We start from the raw sequence: 23,633 nt of genomic DNA on the forward strand, positions 1-23,633 counted from the left end.
TGACTGACTGACAGACAGACAGACTCCAGCAGTTGCCGTTACTTTAAAGATTTACTTAGGCTACTTCAAACTTCTTTAAATTTAACTTCTTTTTACCCAACTGGTTCTACTACAACAGTCACACAGTACCAGAAGACTTGAGACTTGACTTGACTTGGGTTCTGGTGACTTGGGACTTGACTCTGACTTGTACTTTGATGACTTGAAAAGGTTTCTAAAGTCTTGACTTGAGATCTTGTGTTTGTGTAAATGACTTAGATTGAAAGTGATGAGATTTGTTCCGGCGGACGACTGAATTTAAATTCTGTTTTCTGAGTTTGTATGGAATGATTGAATTTATTGAAGTTGAAACTGATTATAGAAATCAAACTCATGATGCTCTTACCAAGTTTTTATCCTATTAAAACCATATTGCATTGAAAAGTCCTAGATATTTAGTTTTCTTTAAGATATTAAATTGATACTGGACTCTTGATTTGTTCTGACTTGACTTGCTGTTCTACATTTAGACTTGAGACTTGACATTAATGACTTGGACTTGACTTGGTAATCTACATTTAGACTTGGGACTTGTGCCTGAAGACTTGAGACTGACTTGGGACAGCGAAGTTGACTTGGTCTCACCTCTGATATCAATACAAATATGATCATGTCCTCCAGCCTTGGTAGATAACAGTATTACAGATTCTTCCTGTATTATATTATGTTTGTATAATACGGACATGTGAATTTTCATGTAGCTGCTGTCAGTCTGAACCTGCAGAACAGGAATCCTTCAGTTTCAACTAAAACATTGTTCAACTTCCACAGCAACAGTGTTTTTTCTTTATAAGTCTTCGTCATGTTCACAAAACACACTGTGAGTTTCAGTCTGGATCAGGACAGACAGAATGTGTTTCCTCACCTTTGTGCCTTAAAACTTTCAAACTTTTTACTGTAATTTTGCTTTATGTAGCGTAACGTTTTATTTTAAAATTCATGTGTTGGTAAAACATTTCTGAGGAATCTGTTCTCATGTTGAATCTGTTCTCGTGTCTTCCTACAGGAAATCTACTAAATCTAATGAGATGTTTTCAGAATTGATTTGTATTTTTCCTGTTCAGGACCGTCCAGTCATGATTTATGAATATGAAAAACTCTCCTGAAGCTGCTGCATAGAGAATGAACTGGGAGAGACTGGGACAGACTGGGAGAGACTGGGACAAACTGGGACTGACCGGGAGAGACTGGGACAAACTGGGACAGACTGGGAGAGACTAGGACAGACTGGGAGAGACTGGGGCAGGCTGGTACAAACTGGGACTGACTGGGAGAGACTGGGACAAAATGGAACAAACTGGGACAAAATGGAACAAACTGGGACAGACTGGGACAAACTGGGACAGACTGGGAGAGACTGGGACAAACTGGGACAGACTGTGACAAACTGGGACAGAATGGGACAAACTGGGACAGACTGTGACAAACTGGGACAGAATGGGACAAACTGGTTCAGAACTGAAACTGATCTAGAATAAAACTAATTTGTGGATAAAAACTCAAACCTCCAGTCTCTTTCAGTGGATTTGACATGTTAAACGTCACTGAGACTGGATTGTCCTGAACATGGAAATAAAATACAGGAATTCAATTTTTTTCCTCATGATTATATAAAATAATGTGACAAAACTTTCTTCAGACAGGAAGTGATGTCAGAGATTCAGTTTCTATCTGGTTTTATAATAATAAACACTCGTGGCCTTCTGACTGATCTGTGCAGCGTTTGATTCCAGAGAGCTTTGCTGTGAATAACTTTATCTGTTTAACCTCTTCAGTTTTATCTGTTTAAAGCTCCATATTCTCACTGTCCAGAGTTTCATTTTGTGTCTTTCTGTCCATTCAAAGCTGTGTGTGTGGTGTCATGAACCAAAAACACTCTCAATCCATTTCTCCACGTTCATTTTCCAGCATCTCTCTGAGCCTTACCAAGAACAGGCCGTTTCTGTCTCCGTGTCTTTAAGGCTCATTAATATTAACGACCCTCCGTTCCGATCGGCTAACCGTTTCGAGAGTGAAACGTGAGACGCCGCGGCCCGGCGGCTACAGGTAGGGAAAACTCTCCGGTAATAAACGATGACGACCGCTCGACCGCTTTGAAAAAAACACTTTGTTAGTCTATTATTTCTTACAGAAATGATAATGAGCGAACCTTTGTGACGCCACAAAGTTACGGAAGTCCAAACGGCTCGTTTAGAGGCTCGCTTTTCTAATATGGATTGTGTGGATTTAGTTTTGATACTTTCACCATGTTTAGATACACATCCAACTCCTTTATCATCACAGAGGAGAGGGAGTCCTGCTTTACACCATGTGGACCTTTATCTCTCCTGCAGGTTGTCAGTCTGCAGCTCCTCCTGCTGCTTCTGTTCATCCATCAGAAAATCCATATTCATGTTCTTGTTGACAAAAATACAAACATGCTTCTTAAGAACAGCTAACCACAGAACAGACTAAACCATAATGTTTCTGAAGGCTGATGAAGAGAGTTTTGGATTGAAAAACCGATATTCAGCTGATATTCAATATATAAAAAACTATATAAACTTTATAAAAAATAGGACATAAAAGAACATTATAAAAATGCTTTAATTTGACCATTTTCCTGCCAAAATCCTCCCAGTATTCAGTCTTCTCCTCCTCAGGGTGGAACAGCATCATGGGAAACTAAAACTGGTATAAATGAAAGCAGATTCTGGGTGAATGTTGAAGTTATGACTCAACTCCTCTGTTTATATAATCAATCTGTTTTGAATGTTTGGATTATTTGTGATTTCAAAATAAAAGTGGTTTAATTTTATTGATTTGATTTACTTTTATTTTGAAATCACAAATAATCCAAACATTCAAAACAGATTGATTGTATAACTCTGTCTCAGAATATAGACTCACCAACAGGGGAACAAAACTTACCCACAATCCTTTTTTCTCCTGTAGATATATTGAGATAAACAGGAGAGAAAATAATTATTAAAAAATAATAATTAGAGGAAACTTTTTGGATCCAACAATAAAATCCCATAACTTTTGTTCCTCTTGACTTTCTGGGCTTCCGTACTTTCCTGCTGATAAAACCAACAGGAAATGATCTATATGATTTTAGCAGTGAATAAATGCAGTAAACAAGATTTATATTATATGACTTCAACTGCAAACTCCTTCATTGCTTCCATCTTTGCATTTATTGCTGAAAACACAAACCTGATAATACAAGCAGTTCTGCATCAACTCTGAAAAATCAAGAAGAAATCATAAAACACGAGAATATAATGAATTTAAATCTTCTGATGATATTTCAGCTGCAGTTCGACCCTCCGGCCTGCGGGAGGCGACGCTGCCTGAGGTTCATCTGCAGGAACAGACTCCCTGCTTCACATCCTGAAACAACCAGGAACCAAAACCTTCATCCAGACCAGAACCAGAACCAGAACCAGAACCAGAACCAGTCTGTCTGCCTGTCTGTCTGTCTGTCTGCCTGTCTGTCTGCCTGTCTGTCTGTCTGAAGGTGAGACAGCAGCAGGTGAGTTCTGCCTCTGTCTCAGTGTTTTTAACATCAAGTTTTAACATTTTATCATTTCACTTTCATCACTTCTCACTGTGAAAATAAACTAAATTATACTAAACTCAAGTCAACTCACTAAAGTAACTAAAGTAAAGTAAACTAAAGTAACTAAACTGAAGTAAAGTCAACTAAAGTAAACTAACTAAAGTAACTAAACTGAAGTAAAGTCAACTAAAGTAAACTAACTAAAGTAACTAAAGTCAAGTCAACTCAACTCACTAAAGTAACTAAAGTAAAGTCCCCTCCTCCTGCAAGATGGAGTTTCTTCCTGACTGTTGTCTTGCAGTGAGGTTCAGGAGTGTTCAGGAGTGCAGCGTTCAGGAGTGTTCAGGAGTGTTCAGGAGCGTTCAGGAGTGCAGTGTTCAGGAGTGTTCAGGAGTGTTCAGGAGCATTCAGGAGCGTTCAGGAGCATTCAGGAGCGTTCAGGAGCATTCAGGAGCGTTCAGGAGTGCAGCGTTCAGGAGCATTCAGGAGTGCAGCGTTCAGGAGCGTTCAGGAGTGCAGCGTTCAGGAGCGTTCAGGAGTGCAGTGTTCAGGAGCGTTCAGGAGCGTTCAGGAGCGTTCAGGAGCATTCAGGAGTGCAGCGTTCAGGAGCATTCAGGAGTGCAGCGTTCAGGAGCGTTCAGGAGTGCAGCGTTCAGGAGCGTTCAGGAGCGTTCAGGAGCCAAAGCTGAACTGAAGACGCTTGTTGTTTCGTGTTGAGAGGATGAAGCAGCAGATGAAAGTTTATTAAAGTTTAAATGAAGTTGAGTTACAGGAAGTTCAGCTGAACATCACAGCTGCTGCTCGTCTGCAAGCAAAACCCACCTGACCAACACGTGAGGCAGTGTTCAGCTAGGACTGACTGTTGATTGGTTGATTGATTGATTGGTTGATTGATTGGTTGATTGATTGGGTATAAAAAGGTAAAAACATCAGTAAAAAAGCAGAAAAAGCGACCACAGCCTGTTTGAAACGCCACGCCATTCTTATCTATGGTCTCGCTCTACGCAGGGCAGAGTGTTGTTGTCATGACAACGCTGAGCGACGGCGGCCAGAGACCCTTTAAAACGACACATCAGTTGTTCATGAAGAGTCCAGGATCCAGAAGCACACAGCAGGTCTGATGTGACTCTACAGGTTTATTATTCAGATGTTTGTTCTGTAGTGTTAGGAAACACAGTGAGCTAGTGACTCCTGCTCTCTGATTGGCTGTTGTGTTGCCGAAAAAGAAGAAATATGCACTGAACACAGCAGCAGAAAACGCCCTTTTCACCTTTAGCTCACACCTCGAACTCCCTTGAAATAATCTGACGTAGCCTATTTTTTACACTTCTATAGTCTTAGTTATGTGAAAGAACAACACAAGAGAAATGTATTAGAAAGATATTAGATATGTATTCAAAATATTTGCACCATCTCAACACAGAATACCCATAAAACAATCTATCAATTAGCTGCAAGTAACACTGTACCTAAACAAAATATCAAAGGGAAATCAAGAGAAAAGTGCTAATTTTAAGTGCACTTCAGAACATACACACACACACACACACACACACACACACATATCAAGATAAAAGTGTTTCACTCTTAGTTCATATGTAATGATTGATAAAAGTCTAATCATAAAATAAGTGCAGGCTGTAACAAACTGAACACATGCCTGCATTGCAACATCCTGTATGTATCCAGTAGATTGCAAAACATCTGCATCGTTGCTACAATCCCAAACCACGACTTTGTCACATCCGTTGCTGCTGGCGGTCCTCGCCCTTCCTCGCCCTTCCTCGCCCTTCCTCGCCCTTCCTCTCCCTTCCTCGCCCTTCCTCGCCCTTCCTCGCCCTTCCTCGCCCTTCCTCTCCCTTCCTCGCCCTTCCTCGCCCTTCCTCAGAAACAGACCGCTCTCTTTTTACATCATCTGGATGCTTGGTCTCAAGGTGCCTCTTCAGTTTGTCTTCATCGCCTCACTGGCAGGACGCTGCAGGGATATAAGACGTTTCAGCCTCCCTTCCACTTCAGTAAATCCACACTGGAGATACTCCTCATCGTATTTCCTTACTTTTGCTTTTTGTTTTTCATTTACTTCATCTGTAGCCGTAACCGGTCGTTTTAAAAATCTGTCCATCTTCGTAGCACGCTAGCTGCCGGAGGCGCTCTCTGACTGGTTATTGTTGTTTCCACGGTAACGGGTGACGTGCTTGACTTTTAAATTTATAGATTTGTTAGATTAGAACGTAATCTATGAACTATTTTAGATTTAAAAAATAAAATATTATTCGTTGAACTATGAAGCCTTTTGTAAAAAAAACAACAACAAAAAAAAAACTTTTTTTTATATCATGATAATTTAAATGAATGAATCTGAAAACTTTTCACGGACCCCCTGGCAGAGTGCCACGGACCCCTGGGGGTCCCGGACCCCACTTTGAGAACCACTGCTGTAGAGGAGGTGCAGAGCCCGGAGAGGTGGAGCAGGTCAGTGATCTTGTAGAGGAGGTGCAGAGCCCGGAGAGGTGGAGCGGGACAGTGATCTTGTAGAGGAGGTGCAGAGCCCGGAAAGGTGGAGCGGGACAGTGATCTTGTAGAGGAGGTGCAGAGCCCGGAGAGGTGGAGCGGGACAGGGATCTTGTAGAGGAGGTGCAGAGCAGGACAGTGATCTTGTAGAGGAGGTGCAGAGCCTGGAGAGGTGGAGCAGGACAGTGATCTTGTAGAGGAGGTGCAGAGCAGGACAGGGATCTTGTAGAGGAGGTGCAGAGCCCGGAGAGGTGGAGCAGGTCAGTGATCTTGTAGAGGAGGTGCAGAGCCCGGAGAGGTGGAGCGGGACAGGGATCTTGTAGAGGAGGTGCAGAGCCCGGAGAGGTGGAGCAGGTCAGTGATCTTGTAGAGGAGGTGCAGAGCCCGGAGAGGTGGAGCGGGACAGGGATCTTGTAGAGGAGGTGCAGAGCAGGACAGTGATCTTGTAGAGGAGGTGCAGAGCCTGGAGAGGTGGAGCAGGACAGTGATCTTGTAGAGGAGGTGCAGAGCCTGGAGAGGTGGACTTCAGGAAGTCCAGGAGCAGCAAATACAACCCAGCACACATAAATGGAGACGTGGTGGAGAGAGTCTGGTTCTGGAGACTGGTTCTTCACAGAGGATCTGATCTCTCTCAGGTTTCTGGTTTCTTCCATGTTCTTATTTCTCCTACCAAGGTTTTTTTTTCTTGGGAGATTTTCCTTGTGTGTGATGAGGGTCTGGCTGGTGGAGCCGGGACGCTAGAGCAGTGGACAATAAAAATATTGTCAGATTTGGGTCTGGAAATCTCATCAAATGGGGGTTTGTGGCCCTAATGTGGACTAAATTAGGGTCCTTGATATGAAAAAGGTGGAGAATCCCTGTGAGGGTGGAGAACAGTTTGTCCTGTATCATTTAGTTCACCACTGATTTAGATCAGTTAGATCTAGTCAGGCTCGTTCTCTGTAAAGTCCTCTGAGACTGCTGTGATAAAGAACTATATAATAAACAAACTTGAACGTGAACTTCCTGTAGTCCTGCAGTCCCGCAGTCCTGTGGTCCTGCAGTCCCGCAGTCCTGCGGTCCTGTAGTCCCGCAGTCCTGCGGTCCTGCAGTCCCGTAGTCCTGCAGTCCCGTAGTCCTGCAGTCCTGCAGTCCCGTAGTCCTGCAGTCCTGTAGTCCTGTAGTCCTGCAGTCCTGTAGTCCCGTAGTCCTGCAGCGGGTTCAAACTGCCCAGAACATCATCGGGACACAACTACCACCCATGGGACTCATCTACACACACTGCACCATCATCACAGACCACGATTATCATGACTGTTAACCAGTTCTTCTTCTTCTGTTGATTCCAAACAAACCGGAAACGTCAAACGCATCACTTCCTGTTTGTTTTAATCGACTATAACTTTGATAATGGATTAATCGTTTTAGTAATTTATCAGTAAAGATACCGAACATGTTCTGGTTGCAGCTTCACAGATTTGCTGCTTTTCTCTGTTTCATCTGAAGAATCACTTTGGACAGTGATGGACATTTATGTTGTTATTATTGTTGTTATTATTTTATATATTTATATTTTATTTTATTTTTATAGACTAAAGGATTCATCAATTAATTGAAGAAATAATAGCTTATATGTTAATGAAAATAACTGTTTGTTTGGATCAGTTTGTGACATTTTCTCTCATATGAAACTTTATTATTTCTCTTTTCTCTTGTTTCAGTCCGGCCGCCTGTCTCTTCTCCCCAGCAGCAAGTCAGTGTGTGTGTGTGTGTGTGTGTGTGTGTGTGTGTGTGTGCGTGCGTGTCCGGGGAGGTGTCACCTGCACACTGTGTGCGTGTGCATGTGTGTGTGTGTGTGTGTGTGTGTGTGTGTGTGTGTTGGAGTGTATGGAGAGTGTGTGTGACCTGTTCGGCTCGAGGGTTAAAACACACTGAAGATGTCTTGATGTGTATTTGCTGTATTATCCTCAATATGTTCAGTTTATTATTATTACCTTCAGTATTCTCATTATTTTGATAATGACATGATTACCAGTCGATGGTGATGAATTGTCGTGCTCATCAACAAACCGAAGTGATCAATAATCAGATTGAGAACAGGCTGCAGGCTGCTGAACAAACATGTGACAGCTGTTTATGTTTTATGGAAAACTGCTGTTCCCATTATTTTGGCCAGTGAGTGCAGAACCATACTGTTTCCTGTGTAGTGAGTGAGTGAAGGAGTGAGTGAGTGAGTGAAGGAGTGAAGGAGTGGAGTGAGTGAGTGAAGGAGTGAGTGAGTGAGTGAAGGAGTGAAGGAGTTTAAGTTTATTTTATTTCAGACTGCACATTAATAAACATAAGAACTTACAGTAGATGCACCATGTAAATGTGCCAGATTTAGCAATACAGGCTAATTTTCATATGTAGTGAATGAGTGAGTGAGTGTGTGAATGAGTGAATGAGTGAATGAGTGTGAGTGAGTGAGAGTGAGTGAGAGTGAATGAGTGAGTGAATTAGTGAGTGAGTGTGAGAGTGAGTGAGTGTGTGAATGAGTGAATTAGTGAGTGAATGAGTGAGAGTGAGAGTGAGTGAAGGAGTGAGAGTGAGTGAAGGAGTGAGTGTGAGTGAGAGTAAGAGTAAGTGAATGAGCGAAGGAGTGAGAGAATGAGTGAATTAGTGAGTGAATGAGTGAGAGTGAGTGAATGAGTGAGAGTGAGTCAGAGTGACTGAGAGTGAATGAGTGAGTGAGTGAGAGTGAGTGAGTGTGTGAATGAGTGAATTAGTGAGTGAATGAGTGAGAGTGAGTGAGTGAAGGAGTGAGAGTGAGTGAAGGAGTGAGTGTGAGTGAGAGTAAGAGTAAGTGAATGAGCGAAGGAGTGAGAGAATGAGTGAATTAGTGAGTGAATGAGTGAGAGTGAGTGAATGAGTGAGAGTGAGTCAGAGTGACTGAGAGTGAATGAGTGAGTGAGTGAGAGTGAGTGAGTGTGTGAATGAGTGAATTAGTGAGTGAATGAGTGAGAGTGAGTGAATATAGTGAGTGAGTGAATGAGTGAGTGAGTGAGAGTGAGTGAGTGTGTGAATGAGTGAATTAGTGAGTGAATGAGTGAGAGTAAGTGAGTGAATGAGTGAGAGTGAGTGAATATAGTGAGTGAGTGAATTAGTGAGTGAATGAGTGAGAGTGAGTGAATGAGTGAGAGTGAGTGAATATAGTGAGTGAGTGAATGAGTGAGTGAGTGAGTGAGAGTGAGTGAGTGAATGAGTGAGAGTGAGTGAATATAGTGAGTGAGTGAATGAGTGAGTGAGTGAGTGAGTGAATGAGTGATTGAGTGAGTGAGAGTGAGTGAGTGTGTGAATGAGTGAATTAGTGAATTAGTGAGTGAATGAGTGAGAGTGAGTGAGTGAGAGTGAGTGAGTGAATGAGTGAGAGTGAATGAGTTAGAGTGAGTGAAGGAGTGAGAGAGTGAGGAAGCAGCAGGTGAAACACAAACTACAGTTTCCTGTCCGAGTGTAAAGAGTTCAGAGTCACATGCTCTGTTTCCACGTGTGTGTGTGTGTGTGTGTGTGTGTGTGTGTGTGTGTGTGTGAAAGAGAGAGAGAGAAAAATAGCGTTAAAATGTGTGTGAGAGCGAGGGAGAGAGTGTGTGTGTGTGTGTGTGTGTGTGTGTGTGTGTGTGTGAAAGAGAGAGAGAGAAAAATAGCGTTAAAATGTGTGTGAGAGCGAGGGAGAGAGTGTGTGTGTGTGTGTGCGCACATAGGTGTCACACATCCAGTATGTGATCATGTGAATGGAGCATGTATAAGTGTGTGTGTGTGAGAGTGTGTGTGTGAGTGTGTGTGTGTGTGTGTGTGTGTGTGTGATGTCACCCAGCAGGAGTCTCTCTTCTATTTCAGTCGGTCATCCAATCCTCATCTTCACAGCCAATAATAATCCTGAAGTTGCCACGGTTACAGGCGGATGGGGTTTCATTGGCAGGTGTCGGCGCCCGTCAGTGATGTCACAGTCTGCTGAGCGATGTCATAAATCATAAACCATAAATCTTTACACCTGTCAGGAAGTTGTGTAACGACAAGTCAGATGTTTTATTATCATCATGATTCAATTCAAAATCACTGCATAACTGAATCAGACTGATCTCTGCTCTGATATCGGCTGCTCCGGTCTGATCTGATACAGTTTGATTGTTTATTGATTGTAGTCTGATCTATAGTATGTAGTCTGACTGAGAACTGATTCTAATGAGACACTTTGATCAGATTCTACACAAGTAGAAATATGTTTTATTATTATTATAAGATAAGATAAGATAATGAATATTGGAACAAAATATTGTATGCATTTTTAATCATCTCATCAATAATGACTTGGTTATTTTATTGTTATTTGTTGTTGTTTTGTTTTTTCATTTTTCCTTCTTTAAATAATGCTCTATAATTGTATGTAACCTTGATATTTTCTTCCTAGCAGCAGCTCTAATCTGTCTGCAGAACATCAGTTACATCAACTTGTTTGTAACCAGTTAAATTAGCACTATGTTAATTTGCATTGTCCCTATCAAATCAATTATATATACTGAACAAAAATATAAACGCAACACTTTTGTTTTTGCTCCCATTTTTCATGAGTTGAAATAAAAGATCTAAGACTTTTTCTATGCACACAAAAGGCTTATTTCTCTCAAATTTTGTTCACAAATGTGTTTAAATCCGTGTTAGTGAGCACTTCTCCTTTGCCAAGATAATCCATCCACCTGACAGGTGTGGCATATCAACATGCTGATTAAACAGCAGGATTATTGCACAGGTGTGCCTTGGGCTGCTCACAATAAAAGGCCGCTCTAAAATGTGCAGTTTTATCTTGAAAAAAGACATTATTAGGCACTGAACTATGGATCTCACATGACTCGGGCTACAGATATGCATTTTTTGAAACCCAGTCAGTATCTGGTGTCTCATGCAGGCCGTGCAAGACCTGGGATGTTTTCAGCTTCCAGGAAGTGTGTACAGATCCTGGCAACACGGGGCCGTGCAGCATCATGCTGCAACATGAGCTCTGGTGAACATTCCTGCGGTCTGCAGGCCGACTGCACGCTCCCTCAAAACTTTGTATTGTGTATTGGCGTTGTGTTGTGTGATAAAACTGCACATTTTAGAGTGGCCTTTTATTGTAGCCAGCCCAAGCCACACCTGTGCAATAATCATGCTGTTTAATCAGCATGTTGATATGCCACACCTGTCAGGTGGATGGATTATCTTGGCAAAGGAGAAGTGCTCACTAACACGGATTTAAACACATTTGTGAACAAAATTTGAGAGAAATAAGTCTTTTGTGTGCATAGAAAAAGTCTTAGATCTTTTATTTCAACTCATGAAAAATGGGAGCAAAAACAAAAGTGTTGCGTTTATATTTTTGTTCAGTATATATAATTGATTTGATAGGGACAATGCAAATTAACATAGTGCTAATTTAACTGGTTACAAACAAGTTGATGTAACTGATGTTCTGCAGACAGATTAGAGCTGCTGCTAGGAAGAAAATATCAAGGTTACATACAATTATAGAGCATTATTTAAAGAAGGAAAAATGAAAAAACAAAACAACAACAAATAACAATAAAATAACCAAGTCATTATTGATGAGATGATTAAAAATGCATACAATATTTTGTTCCAATATTCATTATCTTATCTTATATTTGACCATTTTCATGCCAAAAAATTCCAGGTGTTCAGTGTTTCCTACTGTTAACATAAAGGGTTCTGTATAGAACCAGAGAGCAGAACCCTTCATGCTGCTGTAAAGAACCATTTCAGAAGTCAAGTCAGATTCACGGTGAGGTCGAGCTGCTGAACAGACGCTCACAGCGATCTTTGGTGCCGGGTGATGATGTCGCCACCTGCTGTATTCTATGGAAGGTGACATCATAACCTGCCGCCAATTGGCCCTTTTCACGTCGTCATGGTTACAGCTTCCATACTGAGAAAACTGTGCATCACGACTTCCTGGGGCAACTTTATTTTTGCGACTTATTGTTTGACAAACCGATCCAACAAAGACAACAACAACAAAACTGTAATGGTTTCTAGCACTAGATACATGATGTAATGACGTTATGCAAATGAGGTGATGACTGCCAAGAGATGACATCAGAGGAGGAGAAACTGAAGCTAAACTCTCCTTCAGAACGGAAGAGGGAACTTCAGGTGAAGAACTTCTTCTTCTGCATCTGTTTCTCAATGCGGAAGCTGTTGCCATGACGATGTGAACAGGGCCTGCAGATGGACATTGCATTAGCACGTTTTTAACCATTAGATGGCAGCAAACCCACAGCAGTGTTTGTCTTTTTAAAGTGACTTGTCACCAGCTGATCTTACAGCGGCCATCTTGGATGTGGGCGTTCAACCAGTTAGAAATGCTTCCAGGTCGCAGAACCAGACGTCTTCCTGTTCCTCTGCCGACACGTGAACGCAGCATCAGCGTGTGGAGGACTACGTTACCCAGAAGCCCTGCGTGCTGAGGTCAGTGAACTCAATAGATTCGTTTGAGATGAGCGACTTCTGCGCGGTTTTGACCGCCGCCTCGCTCGGTCTGTTGCTCCGTAGCAACGGCGTCGGTGCCTACGGCGGTGCGAACATTTCTGGTTCTGTGTCTGTGATTGTGCAGTACACCCCCCAAACACTAGACGGCAGTGTGGAGCTTTGTAAGAACAGAAGAAGAACAGAAGAAGAACAGAAGAAGAACAGAAGAACTCGTAGCGTTTCGTTCTCTGAAGCTCGTGTTCTGGATGTTTCTCACCATGAATTCAGTGACATCTGAAGCTTTATAATTTGGGGATGAAGTGTCCTACAGCTGAACATCTGAACCTCCTCAGCTCGTCTCTCTTCATCCGCTCCATGTTGTCTTCTCTGTCGGCCCACAGCGACCCACACAGGAGGAGGAGCCACCGAGCGGCCAATCACAGCTCTCCTGGTCTTGCGCCGCTCTATGCGGGCGACGCCGTAGAAGTAGAATTTACCCTCTGGGTCTTATATTGAACTGTAATGACTGTTGATCAACACACACACACACACACACACACACACACACACACACACACACACACACACATATACATTATCTAACCAACCTTGTGTGTTTTTAATTCTCATGTTGACACTGTACTAGAGCTGCAATGATTAATCGATTAGTTGTCAACTATTAAATTAATCGTCAACTATTTTGATAATCGATTAATCGGTTTGAGTAATTTTTTTAAGAAAAATAAGTCAAAATTCTCTGATTCCAGCTTCTTAAATGTGAATATTTTCTGGTTTCTTTACTCCTCTCTGACAGTAAACTGAATATCTTTGGGTTGTGGACAAAACTGATCGACATTTTTCACCATTTTCTGACATTTTATAGACCAGACAACTAATTGATTAATTGAGAAAGTAATCGACAGATTAATCGACAATGAAAATAATCGTTAGTTGCGGCCCTACACTGTACCACAGAAAGAATTTGCCCTTCAGGGACAATAAAGTTGATCTGATATCTAGACTGCAGAGTGGGACCGACTCATTATAACACACAGCGGCTCACAGGATTTCATTTAATAAAACACGTTGGCACTGTGCCAGCAAAACATTCTCCAATAATGTTTTTATTTTCATTCTCTGCTTGAGTTTTCATCACTAAATGAAAGTTTCCCGTCTGTCTCCAGGAACAGCCGCTGTTTTCCAAATCTTCATCACCAGTGTTGAGGAAGACTCACACTCTGCTTGTTTCCCTGTTGTATACTGAACAAAAATATGAATGCAACATGTGAAGTTAGTTAAAATATCCCATTAATTTTCCATAAAAAGCTTATTTTCCTCTAATCTTCAGTACAAGTTTGTTTACATCCCTGTTACCGAGCATTTCTCCTTTGATGATTTTCTCTTAAGTAAAATCTTGAAAATTGTTGCATGTTGCTTTTATATTTTTGGTCAGTTTATTTATTATTACAGAACAATGCATTACAGTGCAGGTTAAACTCTGTTTAAAGATGTAAGCCTGCACACATTTGGTGTGAGTCCACTAGGAGGCGCTGTGACCTCCTGCAGCCTGCAGGACCGCAGCAGCAGCTCATTTTATTAGATGGTTTTGGGTCGTTTACCATTTTATTTCCTTCCACACTTATAATGTATTTTCCATAAACGCCTCTCTGGACGGCCTGGATCAAAACAAACTGACAAACCACTGAAGAAACTAAACTGGGCTGTGACATGAAGATCTGATGATAAATGAATTTACTTGATCCAGATCAGTTTGTTGTGAGCCGGTATTCAGTGGTGGAAAATCTACTAGAAGGTCTGTTACTCTGCTGATATTTTACTGCAGTAGAAGTAAAAGTTCTGGTGTAAAAATCTCCTTCAGTAAAAGTAAAAAGTGTGTGATTTAAAATGTCCTCAGAGTAAAAGTTCCTGAGTTCCTCTTTAGAACAGAGAACGTTGTTAGCTGTGATCTTTTCCATGTGATTCTAACAGGAGAGAGGTCAGAGTTCAAACTGGATTCTTTTCACTGGAAACATTAGAAACGACAAAATAAAGAAACAAAGTAAAGTCAGATTCCTCTTCTCACTGTGAATGGATCCACAGTTTGTCAGTTTCTGTTGATCCAGTTTCTGTTGATCCAGTTTCTGTTGATCCAGTTTCTGTTGATCCAGTTTCTGTTGCTGATGGAGAGACACACTCACCGAGCACTTTATTAGGAACACCTGTACTCCTGCTTATTCATGCAATTATTCAATCAGCCAATCATGTGGCAGCAGTGCAGTGCATAAGATCATGCAGGTACAGGTCAGCAGCTTCAGTTCACGTTCACACCAAACATCAGAATGGGGAAAAACTGTGATCTCAGAGACTTTGACCGCGGCGTGGCTGCTGGTGCCAGACGGGCTGGTTTGAGTATTTCTGAAACTGCTGATCTGGGATCTTCACACACAAGTTCCTCTCTAGAGTTCACACAGAAGCAGCATCCCAGAATGCAACACGTCCAACCTGGAGGAGGATGGCACTCTGAGCTGAAAGCTGATACCGACCCAGTATTAGTGAGGTGTTCCTAATAAAGTGCTCGGTGAGTGTATATTGATTTAAAAACATTATTTATCCTAATGAGGATAAAGCAACATTTCCACTCAGTTGTATTACATTTCCACCACATAATACACATAGAAGAAGAACGTCCGCAGGAATGAAGCAATTATGAAAACAATCCAAACTTTTCACGTCATCAGCAAGCTGCAACAAGAAACCCACCACAGCTCATGCTGAACAAGTTCGTCATTTATATATTTGGCCGATATTCAGTGACATTACTCAACTGTTGAAGTCAACAGGAGCGGCCGCTTGGTTTGTGTGGAGGAACAAAACTAACTAAACCGCCCACATGTGGTTATTTATTTATTCGTATTTCATTTTTATTTTATTACATTTCTTTGTTTAATACAAGATGTTAGATTGTATTTACTCTAATTATCTAATTATCAATAACCTTTTACACACTGCACACTGCAAAAAACAATCTGTCCAGTGAGTTTCTCTCTTCAGACCTTTCAGCTTCTTTCTTGATATTTTCAGTCAGATTCTCTCTCTGCTCTGACAGATAATCTGCTGCTTTCTGTAAATTTCACTTGATTCATGCCAGTATGACTTCTGTCAAGAAATCATCATCAAACAATGAAGAAAATCTGGAAACAAGAAACTTTCTCCAAGACAATTTAACTTTTACCAAGAAAATGTCCTGAAACAAGTTTCATTCTGCTGAAGAAAGTCACATTTGTTGAAACCGGTAAAATTATCTGTCAGAGCAGTGAGATGATTTCACTAAAAACATCCTGAAATAAACTTGATGAGTCTGGAGACAAGAGAAGATAACATAACTGAACAAGTCTGTCAGGTTTTGCTGTGTGTGTGTGTGTGTGTGTGTGTGTGTGTGTTGTTGGTTGTTCTGAGTTGAACTGAAGAGCTGATTATCAAATCCAAGAACACCAAATCCCTTCTTGTGTTCTAGTGAGAACGTTCCTCAGGTGTCTTGTAGAGAACAATGTTCTCCTGACAGAACAGAGTCTTCCTTCAGGTCCGGACTGTCTGAACGCCACGGAGCCGGATCTGATGAACCGCTCATCCTTTATTCATTTGACTTCATCTTCTGCAGATGCTTCGGCAACAGAAATCATCGTGTCTGGGAGCTTCCTGAAAGATCTGAAGACATCGAACCGGTCGAATATGAATATTATCACAAACACTCAAAAAATCTCTGAAAGAAAACAGAATTAAGTATCAATGAAAAACTGTTTGTTCTCCTTGGAGAAACGCTCAAGTGTTTTAGGTTGGTTTTTGTAATCATCACTCTTATATCCTATATATGTGTATATATATATATATCTATATATATATATATATATATAGATATACATATATGCAGTTTATGTCATTTTATTTTACTTTATTTCCATTTAATTTATGTGTGAATCTATGCTTTATATGGCAACCTGCAGCAATGTACGTCATACCAGTAAAGCTCAGTAGAGAGAGAGAGAGAGAGAGAGAGAGAGAGAGAGAGAGAGAGAGAGAGAGAGAGAGAGAGAGAGAGAGAGAGAGAGAGAGAGAGAGAGATCCCTGTGACGTCGTAAGACATACACAGAGACAGAGAGAGAGATACAGAGAGAGAGAGAGAGAGAGAGGAGTGATCCCTGTGACGTCGTAAGACACACACAGAGAGAGAGAGAGATACAGAGAGAGAGAAACAGAGAGAGAGGGAGAGAGAGACAGGGAGAGAGAGGTTGCGAGAGGGAGGAGTGATCCCCGTGACGTCGTAAGACACACACACACACACGCACACACACAGAGAGAGAGAGGGAGAGAGAGAGAGAGATAAAGTGGGAGGGGTGATCTTCGTGACGTCACCCCCCCGGAGCCGATTCTCCTTTTAAAGCTGCGGTCAGCCCGCAGAGAGACAGACAGAGAGAGAGAGAGAGAGAGAGAGAGAGACAGCGACAGAGAGAGACAGGCAGACAGAGAGACAGGCAGAGCGACAGACAGGCAGCAGCAGAAGACTTAAATACCGCGGACTCTTCTTCTGCGGGACTCTGACACCCTGGAGGATGAGAATGAGGCTGTGAGGAGATTTTTTATTCACATTTAAACCTTTTATCCTCTGACCGGATGGAGCTGTAATTCCTCTGCACCGCCCGCCCGGCCCGTCCCTCCGTCCGCAGCTCCGCTTCTCTTCTGTATTTCAGTTTAAATGTGAATAGTGTGTGCGTGTGTGTGCGCGCGCGTGTGTGTGTGTGAGTGTGTGTGAGCGTCGTCTCTCTCTCCGCCGGGCCTCTCCTCCGTGACTGATACGTTCCCATGCGATTCTTCAGACTCACATTTAAGTGTTTCGTGGATTGTTTTTGAAGGTCGCTGTCCAATTTCGGTCTTATTCGCGTTATTTTTTATTTTTTATTTCTCAATTTTTTTCCCATGTGAGCGCGTCTCCCGGTTATTCTCAGTTATCTCATTTGAATTTGTCGTCTATTTCTGTACAATCCTCTGAAATTAAACTGAATAAATTCTGAATTAAAACATCCGATCTCGACCTTCCAGCTCCGGCTGTCACGATCCACTTTATTATCGATAATAAATATCTTGATTATTATTATCTTGATAAGAAGAGCAGGACAGACTGGAGAGAGAGACTGAACAGGACAGAAGAAAAGGTGAAATATTAAAGCGAACCAGTTCTGGACTGGGAGAGAGTTGGACCAGTCCTGACTGTCCTGTCTCTGACTGGTTTCTGACACTGAATGAGGAGCTGAATCCGCCTGAACACAAGGTGGACGAGGGCAGATTTTAAAAGACAGAAAGGAGGAGAGAAGAGAGAAAAACTCCAGTAAAGGACAAAATCTGAAGTATTAAAGGGAAACTGATTTGAGGGAGAAATAGACTGGAATTACTGCTGGAACCACTGACTGAGCTTTTTCTGACTGGTTTCTAACTGGTTTCTGACTGGGTTCTTACTGGGTTTTGATTGGTCTGTGACTGGTTTTTAACTGGTGTTTTCACTGGTTCCTGACTGGTTCCTGACTGGTTCCTGACTGGTTCCCGGCTGGTTGCACCCTGAGTCTGCCTGATGGAGAAGCAGGGCCTCCCCGCCTCCTCCTGCTCGGTGGTTCTCCTGGAGGAGAAGAAGAGTCACCTCCTTCCTAACGGACACTCCGCCGCGGCCGCCAACGGCAGCTTGGTTCCGGTGCCGGCGGTGCCCGGCGGGGCGGGCGGCGCGGCGGGACCGGAGAAGGGCGGGGCGGGGTACCCGGAGCGGGAGACATGGACCCGGCAGATGGACTTCATCATGTCCTGCGTGGGATTCGCCGTGGGGCTCGGAAACGTCTGGAGGTTCCCCTACCTCTGCTACAAGAACGGCGGAGGTAAGACAGCAGAACAAACGCACACCCGGCACATTTCCCTGTTAATGAGCTGAGTCCAGCCAGTCAGAGTCAGACAGGACAACTACAGGAAATTAGGCGGTTTTTGCCTTCAAAATAAAAGCATAAAAAAATGTGATGTTCGTCACCAGCTGATTATAAGTCAATGAGAATCAGAGAAAAACTTTCTGACAATATAATCATCAGAAACATCAGAAAATTACATTCAATTTACTATCAAGCTATTGGGCTAACCATACAGTCGTCCCATTTCGTTTTCAACTCCCTATACATTGTTTGCACACTGTGTTTAGCTAATACATATTTTCATGTACTCATAATGTGCTAATAATGCATTTATGATGCCTTCAAGTGAAGTGAAATATTGGGGTAAATAGAAGAATAAGAAAGCCTTAAAGGACAGTTGTGTAGGACTTATGGATATGAATATTATACAAAAAAGACATTTTGGAAAAAGAAGTAAAAAACAAGTAACATTGTCATTGACTACAGATTCCTCCTCAAAAAAGTCTTTATTTTCACCTTGGCACTTGGTATTACACAAAAATGTTGTGACATACGGTTGTTGGAAAGGCTTTTATTTTGAAAAAAAACCTGATAATTGTGTCCAGTTTGACTCTAGCAGACAGGTTACTATCCTGATTCTCATTTGTAATTCCATATCTGATCCGTCCTGCACACTGATATGAAACTGATCAAGCCGAGTTATTGATTATCAGTTTTCATCCCACAGAGCTGCAGGCTTCAGCAACACTGGGTTTAGTTGACGCATGCATTATCACTGCAGAAGAAGAATTAATGCAGAACAACTGACTGAGCTGCTGTCTGTCTGTTAGTATTATTAATATTTAGATTATTATTCATCCTTTAATTGAAACTGGTTCCATCCAACGAGTGTAGGTGAATTCGAGGGATTCCCTGTGTGTGTGTGTGTGTGTGTGTGTGTGTGTGTGTGTGTGTGTGTGTGTGTGTGTGATGTCGCCTCCCTCCTCTCTCTGTCACGTTTTATTTGTGTACACTGCAGAGCGAACATCACCATCCATACACATGGGGATTCACTCCCTGTTGGTGCAGTGTGTGTGTGTGTGTGTGTGTGTGAGAGAGGGGGGGGGGGGGGGAGGATATATTTATGCTGGGTGACAGGGATTATGTTACGTGTGCTGGTGAGTTTTACTGTAGGAGAGAGAGAGATTGGGGGGGGCACGTGTGTGTGTGTGTGTGTGTGTGTCGGGTGGGGGTGGGGTGGGGGGGTCATCACCTGGTCAGCAGCCATGTCTTTGAATGAATGGTTGACTCTCTCTCTCTCTCTCTCTCTCTGTCTCTTTCTCTCTCTCTCTCTGATAGTCGATCATTCTCTCTCTGTGTTTCATTGACTGACTGTCAGTAGAGTTATGTAGAGTCTGCTGACATGTGACCTGACCTGATCTACAGTCAGTGAACTGATGTACAGTCAGAACAGTAAACTGATCTACAGTCAGAACAGTGAACTGATCTACAGTCAGAACAGTAAACTGATCTACAGTCAGAACAGTGAACTGATCTACAGTCAGAACAGTAAACTGATCTACAGTCAGAACGGTAAACTGATCTACAGTCAGTGAACTGATGTACAGTCAGAACAGTGAACTGATGTACAGTCAGAACAGTGAACTGATGTACAGTCAGAACAGTAAACTGATCTACAGTCAGAACAGTAAACTGATGTACAGTCAGTAAACTGATATACAGTCAGAACAGTAAACTGATGTACAGTCAGAACAGTAAACTGATATACAGTCAGAACAGTAAACTGATATACAGTCAGAACAGTAAACTGATCTACAGTCAGAACAGTAAACTGATGTACAGTCAGAACAGTAAACTGATCTACAGTCAGAACAGTAAACTGATGTACAGTCAGTAAACTGATCTACAGTCAGAACAGTAAACTGATCTACAGTCAGAACAGTAAACTGATGTACAGTCAGTAAACTGATATACAGTCAGAACAGTAAACTGATCTACAGTCAGAACAGTAAACTGATCTACAGTCAGAACAGTAAACTGATCTACAGTCAGAACAGTAAACTGATGTACAGTCAGAACAGTAAACTGATCTACAGTCAGAACAGTAAACTGATGTACAGTCAGTAAACTGATCTACAGTCAGAACAGTAGACTGATCTACAGTCAGAACAGTAGACTGATCTACAGTCAGAACAGTGAACTGATGTACAGTCAGAACAGTAAACTGATATACAGTCAGAACAGTAAACTGATGTCCAGTCAGAACAGTAAACTGATCTACAGTCAGAACAGTAAACTGATCTACAGTCAGTAAACTGATGTCCAGTCAGAACAGTAAACTGATGTACAGTCAGTAAACTGATGTACAGTCAGAACAGTAAACTGATGTACAGTCAGAACAGTAAACTGATGTACAGTCAGAACAATAAACTGATGTACAGTCAGAACAGTAAACTGATGTATAGTCAGAACAGTAAACTGATCTACAGTCAGTGAACTGATCTACAGTCAGTGAACTGATCTACAGTCAGAACAGTAAACTGATGTACAGTCAGAACAGTAAACTGATCTACAGTCAGAACAGTAAACTGATGTACAGTCAGAACAGTAAACTGATGTACAGACAGTGAACTGATGTACAGTCAGAACAGTAAACTGATCTACAGTCAGAACAGTAAACTGATGTACAGTCAGAACAGTAAACTGATGTACAGACAGTGAACTGATCTACAGTCAGAACAGTAAACTGATCTACAGTCAGAACAGTAAACTGATGTACAGTCAGTGAACTGATCTACAGTCAGAACAGTAAACTGATCTACAGTCAGAACAGTAAACTGATCTACAGTCAGTGAACTGATCTACAGTCAGAACAGTAAACTGATGTACAGTCAGAACAGTAAACTGATGTACAGTCAGAACAGTAAACTGATGTACAGTCAGAACAGTAAACTGATCTACAGTCAGTGAACTGATCTACAGTCAGAACAGTAAACTGATCTACAGTCAGTGAACTGATCTACAGTCAGAACAGTAAACTGATCTACAGTCAGAACAGTAAACTGATGTACAGTCAGAACAGTAAACTGATCTACAGTCAGAACAGTAAACTGATGTACAGTCAGAACAGTAAACTGATCTACAGTCAGTGAACTGATCTACAGTCAGAACAGTAAACTGATCTACAGTCAGAACAGTAAACTGATGTACAGTCAGAACAGTAAACTGATCTACAGTCAGTGAACTGATCTACAGTCATTTTCAATACTGGACATTTCCACCTGTTGGTCACATGAAAAGGTTAGCTAACGCTTCAGTTTAGCAGCTAAAACAGTTAGCTTCAGGTTTTGCTCACAGTTCAGTAATTGAAAACTTGTTGACTTGAGCTGGGAATTGAACCCGGGTCGCCGCCCCCCCGACCTTACTGTCCACTGTCTAAGTAGTTTGACGGTGGACAGTACGGTCGGGGGGGCGGACAGTAGAGTCAGATAAAAGAGTAAAAATTTAAATGTTATGTTGAAAATATTTTTAGCCCGGCGACAGCAGGGGCTTTATAGACGGTACTGTCGGTCGCTCTGTTCACCACTCTGTGGGTCACGTGGCCCGCGGGGAGTTAGACTGCAGACTCTCTAACAGACCAGAGTTCGATTCCGGTGGAGACGCTTCCACAATATTCAACGTCGCGGCTGTCAGACTCTTAGTCTTGTTAAAGATAAGCTGAGAGGGGAGGAGGGGAGAGGAGGAGTAATCTTGTTGTTGAAACCTTCACTAGATAATAACATTCCTCTGCATCACTCTGGGCCTCTGAGTGTGTGTGTGTGTGTGTGTGTGTGTGTGTGTGTGTGTGTGTGTGTGTGTGTGTGTGTGTTCAGGTTACCATAGTTTGGTCATTTCAGTTAAAGGTCGGAGCTAGGCAGTGTTTGTTTAACCTGACCACAGACACACCTACAGAGAGAGAGAGAGAGAGAGAGAGAGAGAGAAGGAGAGAGGGAGTACCTACCTGAAAAGGTCTTGTTCACACACTCAGAACTGGATGAATGGAGAGAGTGAGAGAGAAAGAAAGGCAGGAAGACAGGAAGACAGGAAGAAAGAAAGAAGGAGAGAAAGAAAGAAAGAAAGAAAAGGTCTCGTTCACACACTCAACCAGCTAGAACCGGACAGAGGGATGGAGGGAGGGAGGAAGATAAAGAGGAAGAAAAAGAAAGAGATGAGAAATGCTCAGCTAAAGGTCTGGATGTTCACACACTGGACCAGAGAGGAGGAGGAGGAGGAGGAGGAAGAGAGCGAGAGAGAGAAGTGGAAGACTAAATGGAGAGGAGAGAGAAGGATAGAGAGAGAGAGAGAGGGAGAGAGAGACAGATGGAGGGTAAAGAGGGAGAGATGTAAGACGAGATGCAGAGGAGAAAGAAAGAAAAATAAAGAAGGATGGATGATGGAGGGTGAGAGAGAGAGAAGGATGGATAGAGGTGAGGAAGAGGAGGAGGAGGAGGAGGAGGAAGAGAAGGTCAAACTCTCTTTAAATCACCGAGGTTTGGATGGAAAAGGTTTGGTTCTCACATTACAGAGAGAGAGAGGGAGAAAAAAAAGAGAGAGAGAGATAAATATATCTGTTAGTGTGCATACTCCCAGTCTCTCTCCTGGTTACGCTGGCACACTGTCCATCTGTTTTACATGTTAGACGTCCCATTCTTTATTTAAAGGGCAGAAACTCCTCTTTGTTTCAGAGCCAATATAGAAGCTTTCAGGTGATGTAACCCTCCTCTGGCGGCCATCTTGGAGGTCCTCAGCTCTGTGAACAGCTGACTGTGTTTCTGTCTCAACAGAATTGAACAGACGGTTAATTTCTGTCTGTTTCTGACTGAACTGATCATTTCATCACTGATCCATCTGATTGATTTAGTGTTTAGATAATGTCAGCTTGTTAGCTAGCTAACCATAGCATCTGGTCAGCTAACATCACTGTCTTGTTGTTAACACATCTGATTAGCACACTAGCTAACGTATCTAGTAGCAGCTAGCGTTAGCGTGTTCACATTAACATCAGTGTCTTTGCTAAATTAGCCTGCTAGCTAGTTAGCTAGCTAACAATTCTCCAGTGTTCCTCCATATGGAGACACACCTGG

At 42.2% G+C, this 23,633-nt stretch overlaps 2 protein-coding genes across 2 annotated transcripts in view; both read left to right on the forward strand.

The window, feature by feature from the left end:
* The window catches only part of uxt (ubiquitously-expressed, prefoldin-like chaperone), a 363,866-nt gene that overhangs the window by 171,540 nt on the left and 168,693 nt on the right, over positions 1-23,633 (forward strand). The window lies entirely within an intron of this gene.
* The window catches only part of slc6a8 (solute carrier family 6 member 8), a 51,749-nt gene continuing 45,145 nt past the window's right edge, over positions 17,030-23,633 (forward strand). The window contains exon 1 of the mRNA XM_078288177.1: positions 17,030-18,486. Within this exon, the coding sequence (XP_078144303.1) occupies positions 18,192-18,486 (295 nt within the window). The 5' untranslated portion in view covers positions 17,030-18,191. The remainder of the gene's footprint in view (positions 18,487-23,633) is intronic.

The sequence above is a fragment of the Centroberyx gerrardi genome, chromosome 14 (assembly GCF_048128805.1).
Source record: "Centroberyx gerrardi isolate f3 chromosome 14, fCenGer3.hap1.cur.20231027, whole genome shotgun sequence".
Taxonomy (NCBI): domain Eukaryota; kingdom Metazoa; phylum Chordata; class Actinopteri; order Beryciformes; family Berycidae; genus Centroberyx; species Centroberyx gerrardi.